Here is a 23,404-nt window from a genome sequence, read left to right as displayed (position 1 = left end):
TCTGTTTGCACAAATCAATTTTTGCAGACCAAACTGCACTCTCATGGCACTTTGGGACAGAAAGATAATGTGCCTGAAGAATGGAAAAGAGATGGCGAGTAACTCCAAAGACCAAAACACATGGCCACTTTAAAGGCTTCGTATACAGAATGAAGTCTCATTTAAAATTAAGAAAACTTGAAGACTATCACCCCAGTTAACTTCTAAATACGTGCATCAAAGCTGCACTGTGTCTGAGCTACCTGGAATGGCTCTCTTACTTGGGTAGACTTGTATTTTCTGTAAAGGTTCAGAGGTAAGTTCCACCACCGGAGCAAGATTTCATCAGTGTAAGCAAAATTGACCAAGAAGTAGCTGAGACTGAGAAGTAACTGACTGGAAAGCGACATCATTAAATGTCAATTGGGCTCTTTTGATTTCTCTTCCATTTTGTGAAATTTTTCATGTCCTTTCATTCTGCTCACCCTGCTAGACATACATGACCACATTTATGGCTGATGGCAAGCTGCCTTACTCCCACAGCATTCCTTCCAGCCCAATCACAGCTGTCAATCTGACTGCATCTACCAAGTCAGCGCTAGGCAGTTACATCAAGGCCAGTTCTCAACATATTTATCTTGACCTAGCAGACAAATGCTCCAGGAAAGAGGGCCTCAGGAATGACAAGACAATTTGCTTAGAGAATGTTTCCAAGTCTGTAAGTTATGCTTAAACCAAGTTTTAGCTATCCATGGACTTTAGCTGCCAGTACAGAACAAGAAATATGCCCTATGTACAAGACACAAAAGAGACAGAAATTAGACACTGAGCAAAAAAACAATTATAAGGAAAATAAAATACAAATTTAGGGCACCAATATCTTGGGCTGCATTTCCAAGTCAGTCATTGACTTCTTGTGGTACTGTTAGCAGGGTGAATAAACCCATGGTTATTTTCCTAGTAAAACAATGAAAACAGTTGTTTAATACCAGAACTGTCTTCTGGCGTTAAAATTTAAGCATTTATCGATACACTAAGAGCACTGGATAAAATGTACACAGCATGCCATGTCTAGAATGCAGCTGTCCCTAGGCTGCAGTCAAATTCAGCCAGAGTCTGAAGCTCAGAAAGCCAATCAAATCCTGGGCTGCACCCAAACTAGCCTGGCCAGCAGGTCAAGGGAGGTGATTCTGCCCATGTCCTCTGTTCTGGTGAGACCCCACCTGCAGTACTGCATTCAGCTTTGGAGTCCCCAGGATAGGAAAGACATAGACCCATTGGAGAGGGTCCAGAGGAAGGCCACAAAAAAATGATCAGAGGGCTGGAACATCTCTCCTACAAGGAAAGGCTGAGCGACTTGGGGTTGCTCAGCCTGGAGAAGACAGGGCTCTGGGAAGACCTTATTACAGCTTTTTAATAAAGAGGAAAATGATAAGAAATACACAGACAGACTTTTACTAAGGCCTGTAGTGAGAGGAGAAGGGGCAACAGTTTTAAGCTGAAATATCAGATTTATACTGGATATAAGGAAGAGTGGCGAGACATTGGAACGGGTTGCCCAGAGAAGCTGTTGATGCCTCATCCCTGAGAGCGCTCCAGGCCAGGCTGGATGGCCCTTTGAGCAACGTGGTCTAGTGGAAGGTGTCCCTGCCCTTGGCAGGGGTGATGGACTTAATGATCTTTAAGGTCCCTTCCAACCTTAACTGTTCTGATTCCATAGAGGAACCCCAAAACCTTCTGCTTTAATACTGAAGTTCCCTAAATTCCTTTTAAGCTGTTAACAATAAAATCAGAGGGAGCGCGGTAGTAGAACATGCTTCACTCTTCTTAGAGTGAAGCTGAACCTCCCTACAAAGCCCCTTAAAACATCTAACTGCCCCATTACAGAAAAGTCCCATAGAAACAGATTACTGAAATTACAAATCTTAGCAGTTTTTTCTAGTAGTACGGGAGGTTTTAATCATTTAAGCCAAAGAGTACTGACTCCAGCAATACTCTGATAATCTTGGTATCAAATATAACAGACTGCCCCAGAACCTCATTTTTTCCTGATTCAATTTTTGTCTACCAACTCCTGTAATCTTAAGCAATGTCTCTAAGTATGTGCTTAACAGAGACTCTTCTACATTATTATCCTGACAGTGGTCCCTTCATTTTATAGTAGCCCAGCAAAGTTGGTACTGTATTACACGAGTATCTGCGTGGCAGACATATGCCTGAATCCAGACTTGTCTGGAATACCCCTGGTCTCTCAGCAGAGGCTTAGTTGTAGCCATAGAGCTTCTAGCCATCTCACAGTGTGAGTTAAGTTCCCTCATGTCTGCTGGCAAAAAAAAAGAAGTGCATCTGTACATTAAATGAAGGTTGGCCATAAACTGCTCAAATTCCTGAAGCCATCTTCCTTTTTCTGCATGCAATAATTTCTATTTCTTTTTGCTGTCCTCACTTAAACTGGTATTTTTATTTGTATTGTTTCAGCAGAATTGACCTCTGCTATCCCAACAACACTCAAATTTTGCTTTTGAGGTTTGTGAGGGTTTATTTAGGGAATGGGAGGAGAGTGTTGTTTCTTTGCCTTTGAATTTAGTGGCATGCACAGGTCCTACAACTGTTTTAAGTGGCAGCTTTTACATTCTTAACACAGTTACCATGTGTATAAGCAGTGTTTATACAGAAGCCATTAGCTTACATATATGTTATTAATAATATATATGTATTCTTTAAAAAAGTCTTAAAGTTTTCAGAGGCTGATTATGCTGATTTTAGAAGGTTTCTGTCTGTCTAACCTCTAACTACTGGAGCGAAGGAATGGAGATATACTAGCTGTTTTTGCAATACATTCCAAAAATTGCTATGCTTTGAGACAGTTCTGAGTAGCGGCTTAGTGTTCTAGCTGTGTTGATCAGAGCTTTTTTGGTCTGCTTTTATTTGATACACAAAGTGACATGTCAAGAAAATCTTCCTCTACGCCCTGCAAACAAGTGCTCCAAAGAGGGCAATACAAAGTCTCAAAAAATTCTTTAATAAAATTGTATTCCAGTATCTGACCAGATGGAAGAAATAACTTATAAAAGCCTAAATCTGAAGTGTACATTTTTAAACAGACCTCCCCTACATGTGTTTGACAAGAAAACCATGGCAACACGAGGCCTATCTACAGGCTCCAACACAGACAGAACAAAGAAATAATACAATGCTATGAAGCAAGAGCATATGTCCACCAAGTTGCCCAAGTGATTACTTCTCAGTTGGCTTTATTACTTTATGTTTTAAATATTATGCTAATGAGACCCTTGTTAATTATATGGCTTTGTAAATATTTATGCAAATAACTTGACATTTCACATATTGAGAACATTCTGGATGGTACATACCAGTACATTTTAAAAAACACTAGTAAATCGTAATGAAGGACAGTGAGATACTTGGACAGCAATCTGACTTCCATGCGCAAGCTCCACAACATGCAGTACTGTTTAAAAAACCCCAGAAGAATGAATTATTTGAAGGATAAGGTAAAAAGGGAGGTGATATATTATTAGGAAAAGAGCCCTAGAGGCAAAATCCTGTGAGAATGTAGAACAGCCTCCAAACTAATGGAGGCGGCGTTATTCCAAACATTTAAAAAACTGTCAAAGCACTGGAGAACCTGCTGGGATAAGGAGCAATCCTCTACTGGCTCTGTAACAGAGGAATTAAATGACCTCATTAAGAAGAAGTCCTTTCTAACTAGGACACTGAAAAAGAAGAAGCCTCACTGATTGTTCATATAAGGCAGAAAGACGTTCAACAGACTAAAGCATAACTTCACACAAGCCTTGTGAATTACTCAAAGTGCTGAAAACTCCTGAGAAGAACCAGCTGCCAGCGTGCCATGGCATACCATTCCAGTGTAGTACTTGGCACTACAGTAGAAAGATCATTTAAAATTAATTTGGTTTTCATTAATAATAATCCAGGGCATATTTAGACCGTAGACAATTGCCCTGCATTTGAATCCTATGAGGTCATGATGCACTAACGGAAGAGAGGCACCAGATTTTGGAAAGCAAATGCACAGCACAATACAAGCAAATACGCATAGCACATAGGGCCTCTGCTTTCAGTGCAGCAGATTATCTTTAGACTCCTTAAAAAGTCTCTTTCTGGTCACTCACACACCTGTATTTGTTTTGTACAATACAGATGTTTTGCTCCTCAGAGACCCATATGCAGAGAAACTAGATTTAAAAACACAAGCACTTTTGCCTGAGAGCACAGAGCCCTGCAGCACTCTTCTAGTGACATCAGGAATCTGACTCTAGCTCTGGCAGTAGTCAGGGCAACTTCAGGTCTTCTCAGCAGCACAGGCAAAACTGATTTGGTTGCATCATATATGGGGCAAGAACGACAAGGGCTGGCCAACATTTTTTCTCTTCCTGGCATGCTAAGAGGAGACAGTTTGGAAGCGGCAACAGGGGACTCCAGCCTAGTACTTCTGCTATTACATGAGAAAGCAAAAAGGTAGTGTCTCCCCACAAGAAAGCAGCTCCAACTCATCTGCAGACTGCTGCCTCTGTCACCTTCAAACCCACCTTCCACCTCCCAGGTAAGGTAAAGGATCAGCATGGCCTTGCAGAGCTTCAGCATAAGTAGAGGGAGCAATGGGCTGGCACTTGCTTCAGGCAACCTGCCTTTCCAGGCAATCACTCACTTGGTCTAGACTGTGCCCAGAACCAGCTCTGTGGTGGTTTCATACCTCTGAAGAGGTTCCAAAAGCCAAAGTAAAAATTCACATTTAAACATCAAAAGAACATGCAGAAAGCTGTAGTGGTAGTGGCTATTTTTGGAAGTGTATTTTCTCCCTTATTTTGTTGCTGCTAAGTATCTGCCATATCCATCTACAACTTATCTATACCAACCCTCCCACTGCTGTTACCAGCAGTAGAGTTGAACAGCAATATAAAAGCTACGACAAATTACTATAGAAATAAACTTTGGCACACCCTTTCCTCTGCCCTCTTTTCTGGTCTGAACAGATTGCTTTTCTGCTCTGTTGTATAGGTCACAATGATATTTACAATGTTATTGGAACCATGCAAATTACCACCAACAGCTATGCTTTCTGAACCTAAAGGGAATAAATAAGTGAAATTATTACACAACTGATAGAATTTTTTTTTTAATGGAGGTGTGAAAATTGCTTGCCTGTGCATTTATTTTGTACTGGTAGCTGCAAACATGTTCAATAAGAGAAAAGAGCTTTGGTACAATCAGGTGGCTAGTTGCTGGGGACTAAGGCTTCTCCAGCCACTCCCAATGCTCAGTGTTATCTTCAGCTGTCTAGTGCTAAATTAGATATTAAATACACTAAGGCAGTGAGAGAAACTTGTGGATGCTGAATGTGTCTTCCATGTGGCTACAGCACTCCAATGCACCCAACACTGCCTTGTTTTCTGATAGATGCCATCTAGCAGGGACATTTCCGCAGGATTCTGGTATTTCAATTCACATAGCATGGAAACCAGTCTAAATTCCACTGAATACAAGAACCTCTTTTACACTGCCCCATGACTTACTTGCTGTGATAATCAAACAACTGTTCATAGCACACTATGGTAAACACCTACCTGAAGGAAAAGACAAACTACAGTCCTGAAAGTAAAACAGTTTAGATCCCAAGACCATACCTCAGAAAAAAATAATATTTTTAAAAATACAAGCCTTCCAGAGAATGCTCCCTGTTTAGCCAGATTCCCCCTGCCCCAGCCTAAATGGTATGTATATATGCATGTCTGCCCATACATAAAAACCTCAAAAATAGCTAAAGGCATTAAGAAACACTTAACCATCTATTATTCATCTTCACCTATCAGTCTGGAACTTTGAGAACTTAAACCACAAGCTGCCTCCAGTAAGATAACCCTGTTCAAATGTCGTGAAAAGATCCGTTGCTGAATTCTTCAAGCCTAAAGAGGTGTCTGCATTTACAGTGACCAATGAGGAGAAAAAAAGGGAAGAATTTCATCAGTTCTGCCAAAAATTGGTGCAATTAGTTTAGTAACTAGACCACAATGACAGGCCCTTTCTTGCTAGCAGTTACAGTCAAAGCCAGAATTAAAAAGAGACTCTGAAATGCACTTTGCTGTTCTGATTTCATGAAGTTTTTTCAAAGTCTGGTGACAGCCTGCTAACGTAAACTGAAGGATCCCCAACTGTCTTCTCAATCACAAATAAATATCATACCCCTCACATAGCATCTTTGAGCAATATTTCAAAAGCAAGAGACAAGCTCTGAGTTGCAAAGATGATTCAGAGTAGTGGGTGAGGAATGCAAATTCCATTTTGCAAAACATTTGGCCTACTAAGCCCTCTATTACCACACAAGACATGTCAGGTTCTGTCTTGAACAGGGATTCTTTACCAGCTAAGAGACTGTGTTTATAGGAGTTAGATTTAAATACTACCTGAAGTGCTTATATACTAACAGTCTTGCTAGGCAGGTCACATTGGGCTGATGCCTCTTCTCACTTCTTTCTTGCCTTGGAGTTAAGTAAAAGCTGTGGAAATGCAGGACTGCCTCTGCCAGGCTAATGTATTAATTTTTCTAGAAATTCTACCCCTGAAGAAAATATGTATTTTATGTGTGTGTATATATACACACTTTAAAGAGGAAACTGGCTAACAAATTCAAACAACTGGCAATTACTTCTGCAGCACAGTGGAAAACTAAGTAGTACTTGGATGGAGAAGAAAGTGGAAAAAAATGATCAAATTATTCCATCTTCAAGAAAAGACAAAAGGTGGTAAAAGAGTAACCATCCTTCTGGCATACGAAATCCTGGCCAATTTAGAATAATCTAATATTGTGGAGGGAGACCACCAATGAAACTCTTCAACAGAATAGGTTCCTAAGCAATCTAGGAAATACCCTTTTTCATAGACCTTCCTGCCCTGAAGTAAACACTGTTTAATAACTGGACTGAACCAAAACACAGGCAGTTTCCAACTGAGGAGGAGTGACTCAAGGCAACCTACTGGGAGAACACCTCTAATATATTATTTAGGGGAAAAAACAAAACAAAACAAAACAAACCCTAACCCATAAAAACAAAAACAAACAAAAAAACCCAAACCACCAACAAAAACCCCACCAAACAAAAAAAAAAAAATCCACAAAAAAAATCCACAAAAAAACCCCCACCAAAACCCAGCAGATCTTTTCATTTTCTCAGCGAAATACCAACATAGGTAACCACATTCCTCCAGCTTGAAACATGTTTGCAATTGTTTGACTGGTGTTTCTTCCCACTTTACTTACCTTTTGTGTAGCGATGTTACTTACCACTAGATAGCTAGGTACTTGCTGCACCTGTACTTAAGCAAACTATTTCGGAGTTATTTTTTAGGATGCAGCCCTGTGAAAAGGTTTAGGCTTGCAAAAATTTGCTATTTACAAACAGCTGATGTAATTTAAATATTTATAGCAACATAATGTCTGAATTCAACCGGAAGGTAAAAATCAGATATTTTTACTTTAAATGCAAACCATCAGTACTGGACATTACATCATCCTCTCTAGTTTGTACAGTATTTTAAACGAAAGACCACATTCCACCCCCTTGGATCACATACCCAAAGACACTCCTATTTTAAGCAAGAACATGAGAACAAGGAGTGCTCCATTGAAGCATAAGGTTTTCAAGGTCTCCACATCCCTACAGAAAGATTTCTTTTCCAAGAAGGAAGCACAGCAACCTCTCTAGCTGAACAACTATTCTGAACCACAGGATGAGACTCAAGAAAGCTTCATCGCATCCAAAACAGGCACAACCCTTCAAGAGGTGAATGAAGAAGAGCTTCAATAAGCCCATCAGAGGTGACTTGGATGGCCAATGAGTTACTTGCTGAAATTTCAGGTTTATCAAAACAGATCTTGGTAAGTTTTGCTAAAATGTTTCAGTAAGAGAACTGCTTAATTACAAGAGACTAAGACATACAGGTTCCTACTACAGGGTCTTCTGCTCCCATTAAGCAACCACTGAGGGCACTTGACAAAAAGTAACTCATTTTGTAACTGAGATGTTGCAAGTTTGCTGACACCCTACCTCAAGTTACCAGAACCAGAAACAAGAAAGCTGACCAAACCACATATGATGTTGTTTTGGGGTAATTCTAGCTACCACTCTTTGCGCAAAGGTTCCAGATAAAGAGTTTGTCACCTGCAGCTGCCCGGGGAAGAAGTTTTCAAGTGCCCCACAGCCAGATAAACACAAAATCTCAAATCCGTAATTTACAAATGGAGTCTGGACAAGTAAAGAGACATGCATAAAATATAACCCTACGGTCCACACATAAAAACTTAAAAAGATAAATAACTGATTTAAATGTATGTAACCTTTGTTTTAACTAAGAGGAAAATCCATAAGTAGTAGTAAACCAGTGTCAACTGTTAAAGAGAATCATACAAATTCAAAAGGAAAGCAGGGAGAAGTCTCTGTAGACCCTATGCAAAAATAAAAGCCAAGGTACTGGTGTAATTAGCACGACCATCTTCAGGACTTCTGGACTGCAACATCAAATATTGGTTAAATAAGCAATCCAAAATTATAATGGCATTTTCCTCAAAACCCTGCCATTAACCAAACCTTTCAGAGGCCAGTCATCCTCTCAGCTGTGGATTACACAGCTATGATTAACAGCCTTTGAAAATGAAACAAAATATTTTCATTTTACCTCTAACACAGCTTGTAATTTGCTCTCACTACTGCTAAAGCACCTGAGACCACAGGATAGCACTCAATTGTACTTAATATCTCTAAAATGTACAGTTTAAACTGTCAGAGCCATTAAAAATTGCTGTTAGTACACTTCCTGAAGTCTTAACTCTTTCCATCAAGATTCAACACCCTTCTAAAAAGCCCAGTGGTTTGTTTCAACAGAAAAGATCTGCTGACATTGTACAGCTTAGAGTGTCATATTGCCAAACCCTACACCATACTAAACAATTGACCAACTGTGCAATCTACAACACTACTATTACATCCCACACACATTGGTGCTTTTCTTTAACACTCCTCTCCTATAGTTTCACACAGAGCTGAGCTAGTGCTATTTGCTTAGCATGTCTGCCCCAGCATTGGAAAGGGCTGGAAGTCAAAAGTGGTGATTTCCACCAGCTGACAGTGCTCTTCAACCCAGAAAGTGAAATAGCATAACTGCTCTGCATTAGAAATCAGGTGAGTGGTTGCTCACCTGTGAAACCAGCGCCATTTTACATTGCAAGCTTCATTACAAGATGAAATTTCCTAGCAACAGATCCTAAGTTCCTTGGTGAACTAGCTTAGATGAGTTTAGAAGCAGCAGAGCTGGTAGACAAGAGGGAAGAAAAGAAACACCCTGCTCCAGCCACAGCTCTTTCCCTTCATCAGCTCATCTAGAAGACTTAAATGATCATTAATGAGACAAGAAATATAATCAGCACAATAAACTATTCAAATAGCATCGGCCACTGTTATCCAGAGATTGGATTAGGCATTTGTAAACTCTCTCCATCCACCTTTCCTCAGAATTACCCTAGATTCAGAGGCTAAAACCAGGTATTTTTCAAAAAAGCAAACCAGTACTTGTCAGACACCTGCCCCTCCTCCCCCATATTCCAAACCAACAAAACTTACCTGCTTCTGGATCTGGAGGAATTCTCCACATATACAAATTGAAGTCATCAGAGCCCGAAAGGATGTACTGTTAGGAACAAAAATAAAAGCGGTTTACCACAAAGCATCACCTGGATCATACTGCTGATCAAGTTTCTCCAAACCAAAAAAGAGAAAAAGATGATTTGTATCATTCTTTGCACCTTGCTGAACAACTTACCCTTTAAGTGGGGGTGACATACGAGCATAAAAACATTGCATTCATACAAACGGACCAAAATTCGAAAGCGTATTTCATGTATCTAATGCCTACTGCCCCAAGTGAATGCTTCCTTTGCTAAACAAGGCTGTGGATTTTGGCTGTCTTTAATACAAGCATGTCTAAATCAAACTCTCCTATCTTGCAGCCTTCAACTCTGCTCTTTTTTTAATGTAGATGTCCTTCATCCTTTATTATCATCTCCTGAGCTACCAAGTAAAACTCCATCAAACACATACCTAGGAGAGTTAGCATGTCCATTTAAAAAAGCACAAACACATCTGGTTCATTGGTCTACTAAGTCCATCAGAAGTCAGTAACTGAGGATAATCTTGAGCACTGAACAAAACCAAAGTTAAACATTCACTGGCAACAACCTCAAGTGGTTTAAAAAAACCCCACATTTATCATACTATTCATTTTTTTCCTGGTTATTGTTACTCTTCAGAGATGAAAGGCTGCCCTTTTTCAACTGTGCATGAATGATAAGCAATCTACTGTACAGAAGTTCAGGCAATATGCAATTTGAAATAGCTCAATATGCTACAAACATGCACTAGAATGACAGGTGACATTTGACATGGTTTAAGTTTACGCTTCTCAGTTACAACACAAACACACTGCACCTTGTCTCCAAGTACCTCTTCTCCAACAAACTCTACTCCCTGTCATTTATTTCTTTCTCAAATTAGAGATGAAATGATACGTTACAGAACCAAGGGCAGATTTCCAATTATTCCAATTATACTGGTACAGATAGCGTGAATCTCTAGCCCTCAACTGACTTAAGGCTTATGCTTAATCAATAATTTTATTACTAGGGTAGATGAAAGAGAGAAGAAAAAAAAAAAAGAAGAAATGGAGCAAGTTTGTTCCTTTCTAACCTTTGATACAAGACAGAATTTTTTTGTTTGGCTCAAATATAACTGGTTTCTGTCTTTTATTCTCTGGGGATACATAAACTCATCAGGCAAAGTAACATCAAGCAGTGAGGAGACAATTCCTGGAATAACACAGGACTGAGAAGCAAGTAAATAAAAAATATACACTAACACAGAGGAAATTGCTATAAATTTGCATATATTCTGTTTGCAACGCTAATTACATTAGTGCAGTAGTTTTAGACTTTTCCAGCCACAAAAATGTAATAACCAACCATTAAAATACCTTCTCTGGTTTCCTACTATCACAATCCAACCATTCTTTTTTCTCTTTTTTAAGGATGTAGGATGTGAGCAAGCACTTATGAATGCACTCAGCTCATTTTCTGACAGATAAGAAGCACTGATCAAACAAAAGTTCCTTTAAAATCTTGTGCACACTAGTTCTGCACCACCCACAGACCCATCCTTTCCAGCTAGAAAGTAATTTCTACAAGCCAACATGTTCAAGCACTCAGGCAATTTACCCCTGCCAAACCGACCTGTCAGTGCCAGGAATATGTACTTCCCTTTCATTTCACTGCTCATAAATGTTAGTCCACTGCAGGCTGAGCCACTGTGCCAAAACTACACAGATTAGGGCACTGTCATGATTTAAGCTCATATAGGCAACCTCCCAGCAATCAGAAAGAAAGTACCTCTAATGTGTTTTGTTACAGAAGAAATGCTACATGGAAAAAAAAAAAGTCTTGTTTAAAGCCATAAAAATGTTGCCAATTGTTAGCATTTATTACCAAATTGTGCGGCTGAAGCAGCAACCAAATTGCCTAGAACATGTGGGGAAAAAAATGGAGACTCCCAAACCACCTAGAAAGCTCAGTATCTTGAATTTATACCTGTAACACTCTTTTTAACAAAAAAAGTTCTAACAGCTTCTCAATATAGAGTCACTTAGCACTTTACATTATAAATAAAAAAAAAAAGCAACCAACAATGACAGGCCCTAAAATGACAGATTTCAGACATCCTGCACTAGGTATGCAACACAGAAAAAGCACATTATGTACATGCAGGGAATAGTGTCTGCGAGCTTCCAGACTCATTTGCAGAGAAACACACTGTGTGTTCTGAAAGAATCAATGGCCAATTCTCTAGGAAACCTGGCATATCATTGCCCACAGAACTAGAACATAATACCTGCAAAGACCACTGACCTGAGTATACTCTGTCTTGCTTTGGAGATAGCAGTGATGCGGACTAATGGCAATTAGCGCAACCAGGAGGTCAAAGACAAGTGATTATTCCCCTAACCTGGCACTTTTTGTGGCCACATCTGGAGCACTGTGTCCAGTTTAGGTCCCCTGATAAAACAGACACTAATAAATCAAAGAGAGAGTGGAGGAGGGCTGCTGGGCTGAAGCCATGTGACCTGTGAGGAAAAGCTAAGGGAACTGGCCTTATTTAGCCAGAAAAGAAAGTCAAGGGACAGACCTCAAGAGTCTTCCACTGCCTGAAGGAATACAGAGCAGCTTAGGACAGACTCCTGTCGGAAGCATGCAGTGGATGCTCAGGAAGTCGTAAGTCACAGCAAGGGAAATTCCAGCTGAACACAAAGGAACAGCATGGTCAGGAGAAGCGTAACAAACACTGCAACTCAGCCCCAGAAAGGTGGTGGAATATCCACCATTACAAATCTAAAATTCACCTGGGCAATTCCCTGAGCAACCTGATCTGACTGTGAGGATGCCTTGCTCTGAGCAGATGATCTCCAGATCTCCTGATTTTTTTTTTCCCCAAGATTATAAAAATAAAGAGGGAAATAATTGCCTTGGTGGATTGGGGGTGTTTTTGGGGTTGGGAGGCAGGAAAGGAAGAGGTGGGCAGTGTCAGGAAAATGTCCATCTGAAACCTTTATACTCCATCACCCATCATGAGCTTCATGAACACTACAATGGGAAGACAGACGTAGGCCACATAAACAGAGGCATAAACTGCAGTTCAGTACACAAACTTGCATAAATTCAGGTGGTCATATCTGGGTGATTAGAAAAAATAAATCGGCAAAGTATCTTAAAGTAGTTCACAGAATCACAGAATGGCTGAGGCTGGAAGGGACCTCCAAAGGTCATCTGGTTCCGCCACCCTGCTCAAGCAGGGTCACCTACAGCCAACTGCCCAGCACCATATCCAGATGACTTTTTGAAATCTCCAATAGCGGAGATACTCAATCCAACTATCTCAAATTGAGATAACTGCTACTTACTTAAAAGCACCTTGAAGTCCTTTTGCTTTATTACCATTCTCTAGCCTAATGACATCTGCACCAATCAAATACACTCTGCCAAAGTATTCTGGAGTGAATTAAGAGAAAATAAGTAGGGGTGAATAAAGCATCCACATTGCAATTTATGTCTAGCCAAGGAACAAAGCTCAGCTCAGGATCTGAACCATTCTGAAGAAGGACTTATGGGTTTAATCTTGCAACCGAGACAGCCATCACTAAGTGCCAAAAGCACTTATCAAATATTAATTTATAAAAATCATCTACACAAGTTTGATGTTGTAAGCAATGGGCTGCAAGTTGCAAACTTTTAATATAAATATAAATTTAACTTTTGATAGTTAGCTCTGCCAATAATTATCAGAAATAGATCACAATGCACAAAATATCCACTATTTGGTAACCCTGTCATTCCATTATTGCTGCTGTAGCAGTCAGAATTATTTTTCACTCTTTCCCTGTTAGGATACCTCTAGGGTACATATTTTGCTGCTGTTCTCACAATAAAGAATTAAATCCCCAAACGCATTTCTTTGATCCTTTTCTGTAAGATCAGGTGATAGGGATCTAAGAAGTAGAACATGGCTTTTCAGACAAACCAAGAGACTGCCAGAAGCACAACTTCATGGCTGCAGCTACTGCATGAAAAATGTGCCTACTGAAGCTTCAAGAGCAGACACCCAAACTGCTGAAGCCAGAAACATGTCTCTTCCATGACATTTGAAAAAGAAACTCAACTCCAATTAGTATTCTTTGCACAAGACAATGGGAACCCAAGGCCCCTGGAGAGCACAGCTGGACTGACATTACTAGGACATTTACATGACCACCTGTTGAAATTTTTCTTTGATGTATTATTACTGTAACAACAGCCAACAGTTTTCCACACTAGTTGAAAGTTGGAGAATAAGGATTGAGAAAATGCAAAAGTCAGTCCTCACTACTGGACATTTTAAAGAAGTAATTGTTATGAATTGCACCAAACCCTAGTTAATAGGGCTGAACTCCTGAGGGAATGGAGTAGACTTTTTAAAAAGAAGGAACAGAAAGGAAATAAGAAAGGGTTCAGGTAAGGCAAATGAAATAATGTCATGCTGTCTATGCTCAGACTCTACTTTAATTGTGGCCAAGCATTTTTGGACCTGACTGGATGTGAAAAATGTAATTCCTAGAAGAATACCTTCTACTCACTTTCAGAACAAAAGCCCAGATAATGAAATCAGAGACAAGCCAGCAAGAGGCAAAACCATGCACATTCAGAGAGACAAATAAATGGCTAAGACAGCGTGTACTTCCATTCCTTCTGCCCTCCCCCTTAAAAGACAAACTCCAAGCAGAACATAACCTCAAGAACCACTACAGTGCTGAATTCTGAATCAGATCAGACACTATGAGAGGAGCTCAGATGTCTGGGGGGAGAGACCAATATTAAAACCACCTGTTTAATTGTCTGCATTTTTTGCTGCTGTATCTGACCATGACTTCGGAAATCAACATTCACAATATTCACATGAACATCGGATTAGATAGAAAAACAGTTGCGAATAATTAATATTGAAGTTTTTTTAGAAGGGAAGAATCGGCTTCTATGCCTAGCTGTTAGCAACAATGACAGGAAAAGGCTTCCAGATGACTCCAAGCTGCTGATTCAGAAGTTTGCCTTAGAAGGAAGAAAACTCTCAGGCGTGGTTAGAGTCTGCTGCTGGAGAAAACACAAATTCAGTCTGAGCTTCCAGTACACATAAAATGCTTAAAATGAACTATCATTAGGAATCTGGCAGAATTACTTTGCTCCCCACTCTTCTCAATTTCTTTCTCACCAAGGAAATTAGAGCAGTTGATATAAATAAATGGAGATCTAATCTGTTGCAGCTATAGTCTTGTAACAGTAGCATTAGCACTGTGTTTTGCAGAGTACTACCATTGGGGATTTTATTTTTGTTCTTACCACTGCTAGTTTGAAAACTTCCAAAATCTCACAAGCTGCATTCCCTCAGATGCTACTGAATATGGAGTATTTCAATAAAATTCTATCTAAATCAAACCTTATTTTACAGTTTCCAACATCCACATTTCCTGTTTCCATAAAATTTCCTCTTGCTTACAACCTATATCAGAGACGTTTCAAGCTTTTGGCCCTAAACAATGGACCAGGAGACACAGATCATTTTTCCAAAAGTATCAGCAAGTCTTCTGAATGGCCCTACTAATTTAGGAGAGAACAAGAAGAATGTAGGAGAATTTGCCTTAAAAGCTGATACCAAAAAGCTTTATCACCATATAATTACAAATGTATGAATGAGACCATGGGTAACAGTACAGAGATGGTAACCATTTGAAAACTGATTGCTGCTAAGCTACTAGCAGAAGAATGAGAGACTCAAATTCCACAATGCTGCTTACCACTTCACTAACAAGTCAGCTCCGAATGAGACTAAACCTAACTCTCAGTTCCTACTTACTTGAGCATGTCTGTCCTTTCCTCAGAGGGGCCAATGAAACTTGGGGCAGAAAGATCAGAGTAGATGGAATCTTTCTCAGGCTTTTAGCAAGCTGTCTCTTAGCTTCTTGAAGTAATGCAAAATTCATACGCTGCGGAAGAAGCTCAAAGACATCTAACTTTGGAACAGTTCTTCTGGTGCTTTGCACAGCTTCTTTAAGAGACAGGATGTACAGTCCCTCCATATATTGCTTGTAATATAATGTAACTCGATGGTGGGGTGTAGGCTTTTACTTTTTTCTATGACAACAGATAAAGAATCTGGATTGGTGGCAGTCTGCTAGGTTGAAATGTTAGCTCCTCTCTTGAGCTCATGAGAAGAGCTGCCTTGCACTTCTCTGTAGTGGGATATGCACTTAGGAAACCACAGTTTGACTTGAAGCATCACATAAATTTGAAAACATTGATTATTTGTGCAAAGAGATTGAAATTCATAGTAATCAGCACTTTGGAGAAGGAATCCATTTACACAAAGAATGTGAAAACTGAACGTTTTTCCAAAGAGGAAAGGTGTCCTAAGGAAACAGGGCTTATGCTATTCTGTTCTTTGTGGCATCTGTCTCCAAGACCTTTCAAGCCTAATGGCCAATTTCAAATTTGATAGAGGACCTGAGGGTTCCAGAATTATGGACTGCCTAGAAATACTAATTTTACAAACAGGCAGGCATGCAGAGGAGAGAGAGAGACATTGTAAGTAGCTACTGAGACCAAAGCAGTACTATAATTTCACCCCCTTACTAAATACCAGGAAACCCAAATGGGATTTTGTTGGGCATCCTTGAGCCCAACAAAATCCCAATGATATCACTGCAATCTGCTTCTCATAAAACTATTTCAAAGGGGATAAGAAAGGAAACTATAAATAAATAAAAACAAAAAGGAAGAAAGGTCGCCTCATATACACATATATGCTTTGCGTGTATATAATATTATAATTGTGAACAGGGGTCTTGCTTTACATTACATATTTTGCATGAAAAATGTCTGATGGAAAACAACCAGGGTTTTTTTTTTTATAGCTGCTTCTGAGCCTTTTGTGATGCCAAAACTGCTCTACACATCTTCACATCTTCCTTATAAATGAGATTTCCCTTGCTAAATTCTCCATTTTTAAAAACTTCAACTCAACTTTTAAAAACTTCATTTAAATACTTCATTTACCATTTGATGAGAACTTAGTGTTAAGGCTACAGATAGAAAACCCACAGATTTGTTTCAAACCAAATTTCTACTGTTAAGACTAGCCACTGACCAGAGAGGAAACGAGGTAAGGACACATCTATTGAGGAGGTAAAGACTTCTTCCTATTCAAAAAGCAACAAGCAAGCAAACACAGTGGCAGTCTGGTTCGGCAGTTAGAACAGTAAAATACCATACAAACTGCAATCAGACATTAAATACATTTCTTCTCATTTATGTATTTCAACCTTTCACCTTCTATAGGGGTCTGGTGGTGGCAGTACAGCACAAGAAAGCCAATTCTGAAATATGTTTTGGAAAACTTATGGTTAAGAAAATAATTTGCTAACAAGAAAGGATACTTATATATTTTATCCTCTGCTTTCTAATAAATTCTGGGTTGCAAATTGTGTCTTTTGTACAGTATTTAACAAATTCAAAGAGTAAGCTACTACTAGAGATCATAGTACTGTGGTACTAAAAAACATGTTTGCTTTGAAAACAGATGTCTTTTTTCATACTAGCCAGGATAGCAGCTTGCAACCTGTACTGTTCAAGACTGTTATTCAGGGAGGTTGAAACTGGCACAAAAAAAGAACTTAAAAGTTTTCCATCTCGGCCTGAGAATCAAGCAGGTATGTCCAAAGGCTTTTTATAACAGAAACTTTGTTCCTCAGTAAGTAGCATGCCTATCTCATGAAGTGGGAAAAGCTGTGACACAGCAGACTGGAAAAATGCTAATTACTTCTAGTACATAAAATTAAAAGCCAAAAATCTGTATTCCCACTCCCTAAATCCCTAATCTTATAAGGAGCCAACTCTGCATGGGGCAGTTTTAAATGCTTACAGAAGCATCATCAGGAACAATACATCAACATTTTTACAGCTGCCTTATTGCCAGTCAGAAAGGCCATAACAGCAACTTTATTCATGAACAAAAGCAACTTAGAAACCTTTACTGGAGATTTCTATGGCAAGGACAATACTCCTATTACATTCCAAACAAAGCAATAAGTTTAGCTGAGCACATGAAGGAGACTTTTCTGTACATGGCTGAAACTGCATGTACCTCAATTGCTCTCTTTTGTCTTCTTCAGCCAAATGTTATTTTACTTTTTTAAACACACATTAAATCAAATATTCCCTTAGTCAAAATCCTTCAGAGTTCAGTCATTTTTTCAGTATCTAGACAAGGCCTAGTTTTAACACCTCAAGAAGCACTGTCAAGTGAAGCACCTTTCATGTGTCATCTTCAGCAGTGCATTCCTGCTCACTCTTCTCTTCCCTCTCCCTAGTTGTGCAAGGGATGCTACTGAACTGCAGATCTCCTGTGATGCGCTATGAGGAACATGAAGCCTGAAAACTTCAAAGTCTTTCTAGTGAGGGTTTCACCCCAGCAGAATTTAGCCGCAGTATAGGTCCCTTCAGGCTAATGCATTACTGTCCAGAGGTCTAAAAACATCCCCCAAGGGCTTACAGGAATGCAGAAGAGACAGGAAATGGGGCTGGCAGGATGTCCCAGGGAATGGGGGAAGAGGCAACCAGAATTAAGAAGGGTTAAAGAAAACTCCCAGCCTTCTGTCAAGGCTGTGACTTTGAAGAGACATTTTCAGTATGACCCTCCCATGTCAATTAACAAAAATAATGTGGAATAAATAAATAAATAAATTTCATAGCCAGGGAAATTACTTGTGTATGTATATTTTAGATCTATGTAATGTTATGCATATAGCTGGGATTTAAAGTACAATTCAGATAAAGTAAAAAACCAAAATACAACTTCATCAGTAATTCTTAGAAGAAGCCAATTTAAGACAAAGTAAGACACTGATTTCCTTTTTATCCAAGCAGAGCAACATTTTCACTCTAAGTGCTTTTCATATAATAAGAAATGCTGACTGCAGTAAGCTACTATTCATATAGTCTTCTCTGTGCACAGGCAACTCACAATATATCTTTAGAAGAATAATTTACTTTTTTCTATTTAGTTTTTAAAGCTAGACACAGATAAGTACTGCTTACTGAGATAAATGGCCTTTAAGTTAGATGACAAAAACCTAAGAACACAGAAGAAAAGTTTCATTTCTTTACAAACGCAATCACAACCATTTAAAACTCCTGGCACCTATAGAGCTAATCCTGTTCCGGGAAGGGTTACATTCATGTAGTAAGTCTGTCTTGCTAAAAACCGGGTTGTCCCTAACCGGAGCTATTTAGCACACAGACTTCAACATAATGAAGGCTGTAACTTTATAGGGAGTTGGAGCAGTCTGCAGAGCAGTGCATTCCTATACCAGCATAATGTCAACAGAAAAGGCTGAGTGGTGATGTAATGTCTGAGGGCATGCCAGAGTCAAGAGACTTTTTGTTTGATTCACAGGGTACAAGTTATTTCTCCCCACCCCCACCTTTTTTCAAGGAGGCAACGGGAAGTTGATTTTACAGCTACAATAATACAGTTATAGAGCTTCACATTATCTGCACAGTGAAAAACAGGAACGAGCTGTTAACATTCATCATCATAACACAGGCAACAATTCTTCAGCAAGAAAAGCTTTTGGTCTATTTTAGTTTCAAGGGGGAATGGTGGTTGGTTTTTGTGGGTCTTTTTTTGCTGCTGCCCATCACCATGGCCTCTAAGGCTCCTACACTTAAAAACGCATGTGGGTACCTGAGGTCCTTCAATACTTCCTGTATCCTCAGATCCAAGAAGATACTTTTCCATGGGAGTCTAGCAATTAAAAATCCTCAGTAATTAAATAACATTTCCCAAATTCTAATGCTGACAAGAAGAATAGGAACTCCCCCAGTCCACTGACACAACTTAAGATTTTCACACATTTTATGATTTGTATGTAAACAAACAATTGTGCACACAAGGGTAAAGTCAGTGGGAGTCAGATGCGTAAATAAACTGCCTTCAAAATTCTGGGCCTGGATCCCTGTACCAGAAGGATGGGTAAATTATGCTTTCAAATAAACCTCTACAGCCAACAGGGAGGGAGTGGGCAGCTGAGAGTCATGCTTGATTCATCCAGCCTATCTCACCCTTCCTTCCCTTCCACAGCTGTATGACTCAAGTGAACTCCTGGATAACGCACATGGCAAACAATTTTGAGTACGTTTATCTACCAGTACCAGAGCTCTCTTAAAGAGAAAAGTCAGCGTCATGTGAATGAGGTCATTAAACTCAAGACATGTACAAAAGAGAGGAGCAAATGGAGGTAACCATAAATGGGTGCAAATAAACCAGCACTTAAATATTGCCTCTCAAGCTTTGGTATTGTAAGAATCAGCAAAAATCTGACTGTGGCATTTCTAGGAAAATTTCTTGCGTGTACTATTCACTGCTACCGCCTTCACACGGACTAGGGCAATAATGTTTCTAGAGGAAAACAACAGTTTTCCTCTAGAACAGTTCATCCTTGCAAGATTCCTGTCACTTAGCTTGTGCTACAACCCTCACATCCAAAATACCTGCAACAACTCAAAACCACCTAGGCATTTCAGAATGTGTTCTTTTAAACTTAAAAAAGTAAAAATAATTTAGTTCAACAGGTGAATCTTTCTGAGTTTTATTCCTTAAAGCATTAATGGTATTTCATTTTTCCTTAAGAGGTTTCAATCTACTTGCATCACAGACACTCCAATAAAATGACCTGGTATGCAATCACTGCATACCTACAAGTAGCAAGCTCCCCTCTAGAGTAAGGAGTTCTGGATACAGGTCCTGTTGAGTACCTGTCACGATTTGTGGGTGCTAAAAGACAAAGACAATACTGAGAAAACATTAGTATATGGAGCCTACCTGCCATCCACAGACAAACCAATCAAAGCGTTCTGCAACTAGTAGTCTGTGCTTTATTTGTGCAAAAAAATTGTATTAATTTAACACACATACCTTTGTCAAAGTAAGAATAACACATCTGATCATTACGGGAACTTATGTATTTAATTCCTTAAAATATGAGGGTGATCTCTAAGAGAACTCATAGGCTGTGCGCTTGCAGCTTGGAATCTGTTAGTTTTTGCCATATGAAAATCCAACAGCTCCATATGGAACATGGTGTTACTTACCTTCTACGTAGATTTTCACCACTATGTTACAGCAAACTTCTAAAGTCAAGTACTAAAACACTAACAGCTGTTGTTTTTTAAACCCTGATGGTCTTGATTTACCATAAAACTTTGTGTAAGTAAACCATCTTCCTTGTACAAACTTCGTGGAAAGATTAGCAAAGGCCGTAGTTGTGAGGAGCTAAGTCTCACAGCACTGAAAAGCCACCTCTTGATCTCTCACCCACTCTCTGACACTTGCCAGAACCCTATGAGTATCATGTAAGTCTTTAACCCAAAAAAAGAAGTAAATACTTCTGCCAGGTTGGGAAATTGAATCAGTGAAAGGTCTTGCATCACCTCTGCTGGGTGAGAAATGCCACCCCCTTTCAGCAGTTCACTGTTTTCCTTAATGCAACTACATTCTAAGCACTGATGAGTTAAAGATTTCTAAGCATTGATAAATTAAGGATAGCCCTTTTTTGTTAGGGTTAAAATATAGAATAGAAACACAACTTCATCAGATGAACTATCCATGCAGACCACACATAATAGTTTTTGAACACAGGAGAGTCACACTTTTAAATTACTATGCTTCGTTATCAAGTATTAAAACCTAACTATTTAAGACAGTTTAAAAGGGAAAAAAAACCAAACCAAACCAAACCACTGAGACATCATTTTAATAAAGATTAAAAGAAAAATCGAAAACAGAAGAAAATCAGAGGTACAGTGAGGGAAAATTTCTGAAGAAGCCTTCCTACCACAAGTGCCATTCGTAATCTGAACACACCTTTCCTATCTTTAGATTCCTCCAAATGAGCCTTAGCCCACACAAAGTTTTGATCCTACAAGGAAATACAAGCAAGGAATTCTATTAAACTTACTTTGCACAGATCTCAAATGAAAGACATGCGTTATCAAGGCAAAGCACAGCACTAGTAAATGGGAAAGGGGGCTAGAACCAGACTAAGTTGGAACCAGATTTATTTCTTTTTCTGGTGAATTCTGATTTGCAGGGGGAGTCTCGTATACATTATTTCACACTCACAAAACTCACCAAAAAGCGGAAGTATTCTAGTTGTACAGAGGGGTACAACTCAAATAACATTTTGAGGGTTTTTTTACTCATCTTGTGTATCTTATGGCAGGTTCTAACTCTAACCTCCTTTTCTAGATACACCTGGAATTGGTTCTCTGTAAAAGACAATCCCTAACGACTATCCCCAGTGTTGACAATCTTAGCTGAATTTGAGTGTTACTGCACAGTTACAGACGCAGACAGCTGGGCCACATGTTGGCATTTTCTGTCACTTCATTATCTTTTTTCCTTTCGAGTTAGATGATAGGTACAAGCAAGCATCTAAATGTCAATTTCCATCATCTCTAATATTCCGTATTAAACTTCACCTTCCATATTAGCTTCTTACAGCATTTATAAGGGTATATAAATGCCTGCCTTTGCTCCAATTTCCAACTGGCTAGTAGTGTTATGTGTTGATACTTATCCAAACAGAAAGTCCATCAAGCCAAAAGAGTATCAAGGGGATTTAAAAAAAAAAATAAAATGCAGGCTTCTGAAGCACTGTATCAATCTAATACAGAACAGCCATATTCCTCCCATTAAAACAACACCATACTCATAAGAAAATGGCCTAGAAAGCACAACAACAGACATTTTTATCTTGACCTTCAGAAGAAGCTAAACTATGTGTCAGAATGTACAGGGGCCTATTCTGACTTCCAAGAGAAACGTGTCATCTTTAGGCTGACTAAATAATGGGCCACAAGTCATCAGCAGCTTTCTTCTTAACCAAGACATGTGTTTGCCCATTCTTTATAGTAAATCATTCTATTTTTTAAAGATAGTTTTATTATTACATTTTCACACTCCTCCTGCCAAAAACTATGTAAAACTCTCAAACACTTCTCAAGTTCAGTGATGTAAATATATTTCCTACTTGCAAACTGAAAGAAGCTCAACTCTGCCTCCTGCAGCAGCAGCAGCAACAGAATTAATGACCAAATTCTAATGCAGGAATTTTACTGATGACAGCTAGTAAGTTTTCAGATCTTAACTATACTATCATAGCTTAAAAATACTTTGTTTTGTCCTTAAGTAGAGTTAGTGGTTATTAAATACAGCTGTCCAAAGACAATATCCAGTTCTAGAATCATACAAACTGCTGTTAGTCCCTTTATGTGACCTATTTATCTGTGGTAAGTAGCAGACACAGAGTCCTGCCTCAGTGAAGTATCAAACTATTCCTTCCTAACCACCTGCCATCACCACTTACAAGATCTATAAAATGATCAAGTAATATAGTATTAAAAGAGAAACTTAACAATTTGAGATAAGAATCAGTAACTCTATAAATCCACAATATCTATGTTTTGTGGGATTGCCTCTACTGCACTAAGCTATAGTGAAATGCAAGGAAGATGCTTGCTTATCGTATGTAGATAATGTCTATCCACCCTTCTAAAATCATATTAATCTGACCTAAAAAGCCTCTGCAAATATTTTTCTTGTGATCATCACCTTTCAAGAAAGTACTGCATCATGTCAAATAGAAGTAAAATTTATCACATGCTTTGGTGTATGTTTTCCTTCTTTCAGAGCCTACATTGCCA

General features: G+C 39.1%; 1 protein-coding gene across 2 annotated transcripts in view; it reads right to left on the bottom strand.

Moving 5' to 3' along the window:
* Nucleotides 1-23,404, bottom strand: part of DCAF5 (DDB1 and CUL4 associated factor 5) — a 73,180-nt gene that overhangs the window by 10,170 nt on the left and 39,606 nt on the right. For both annotated transcript variants that reach the window (XM_057420209.1, XM_057420210.1), the window contains one exon: nucleotides 9,636-9,702. In XM_057420209.1, the coding sequence (XP_057276192.1) occupies nucleotides 9,636-9,702 (67 nt within the window). The remainder of the gene's footprint in view (nucleotides 1-9,635; nucleotides 9,703-23,404) is intronic.

Source organism: Pezoporus wallicus, unplaced genomic scaffold, assembly GCF_028554395.1.
Source record: "Pezoporus wallicus isolate ANWC-B61680 ecotype Strahan unplaced genomic scaffold, APGP_CSIRO_Pwel_v1 contig_5418, whole genome shotgun sequence".
NCBI lineage: Eukaryota > Metazoa > Chordata > Aves > Psittaciformes > Psittacidae > Pezoporus > Pezoporus wallicus.
The sequence above is the reverse complement of the archived record's forward strand: the minus strand, read 5'-3'. Positions and strand labels throughout refer to the sequence as shown.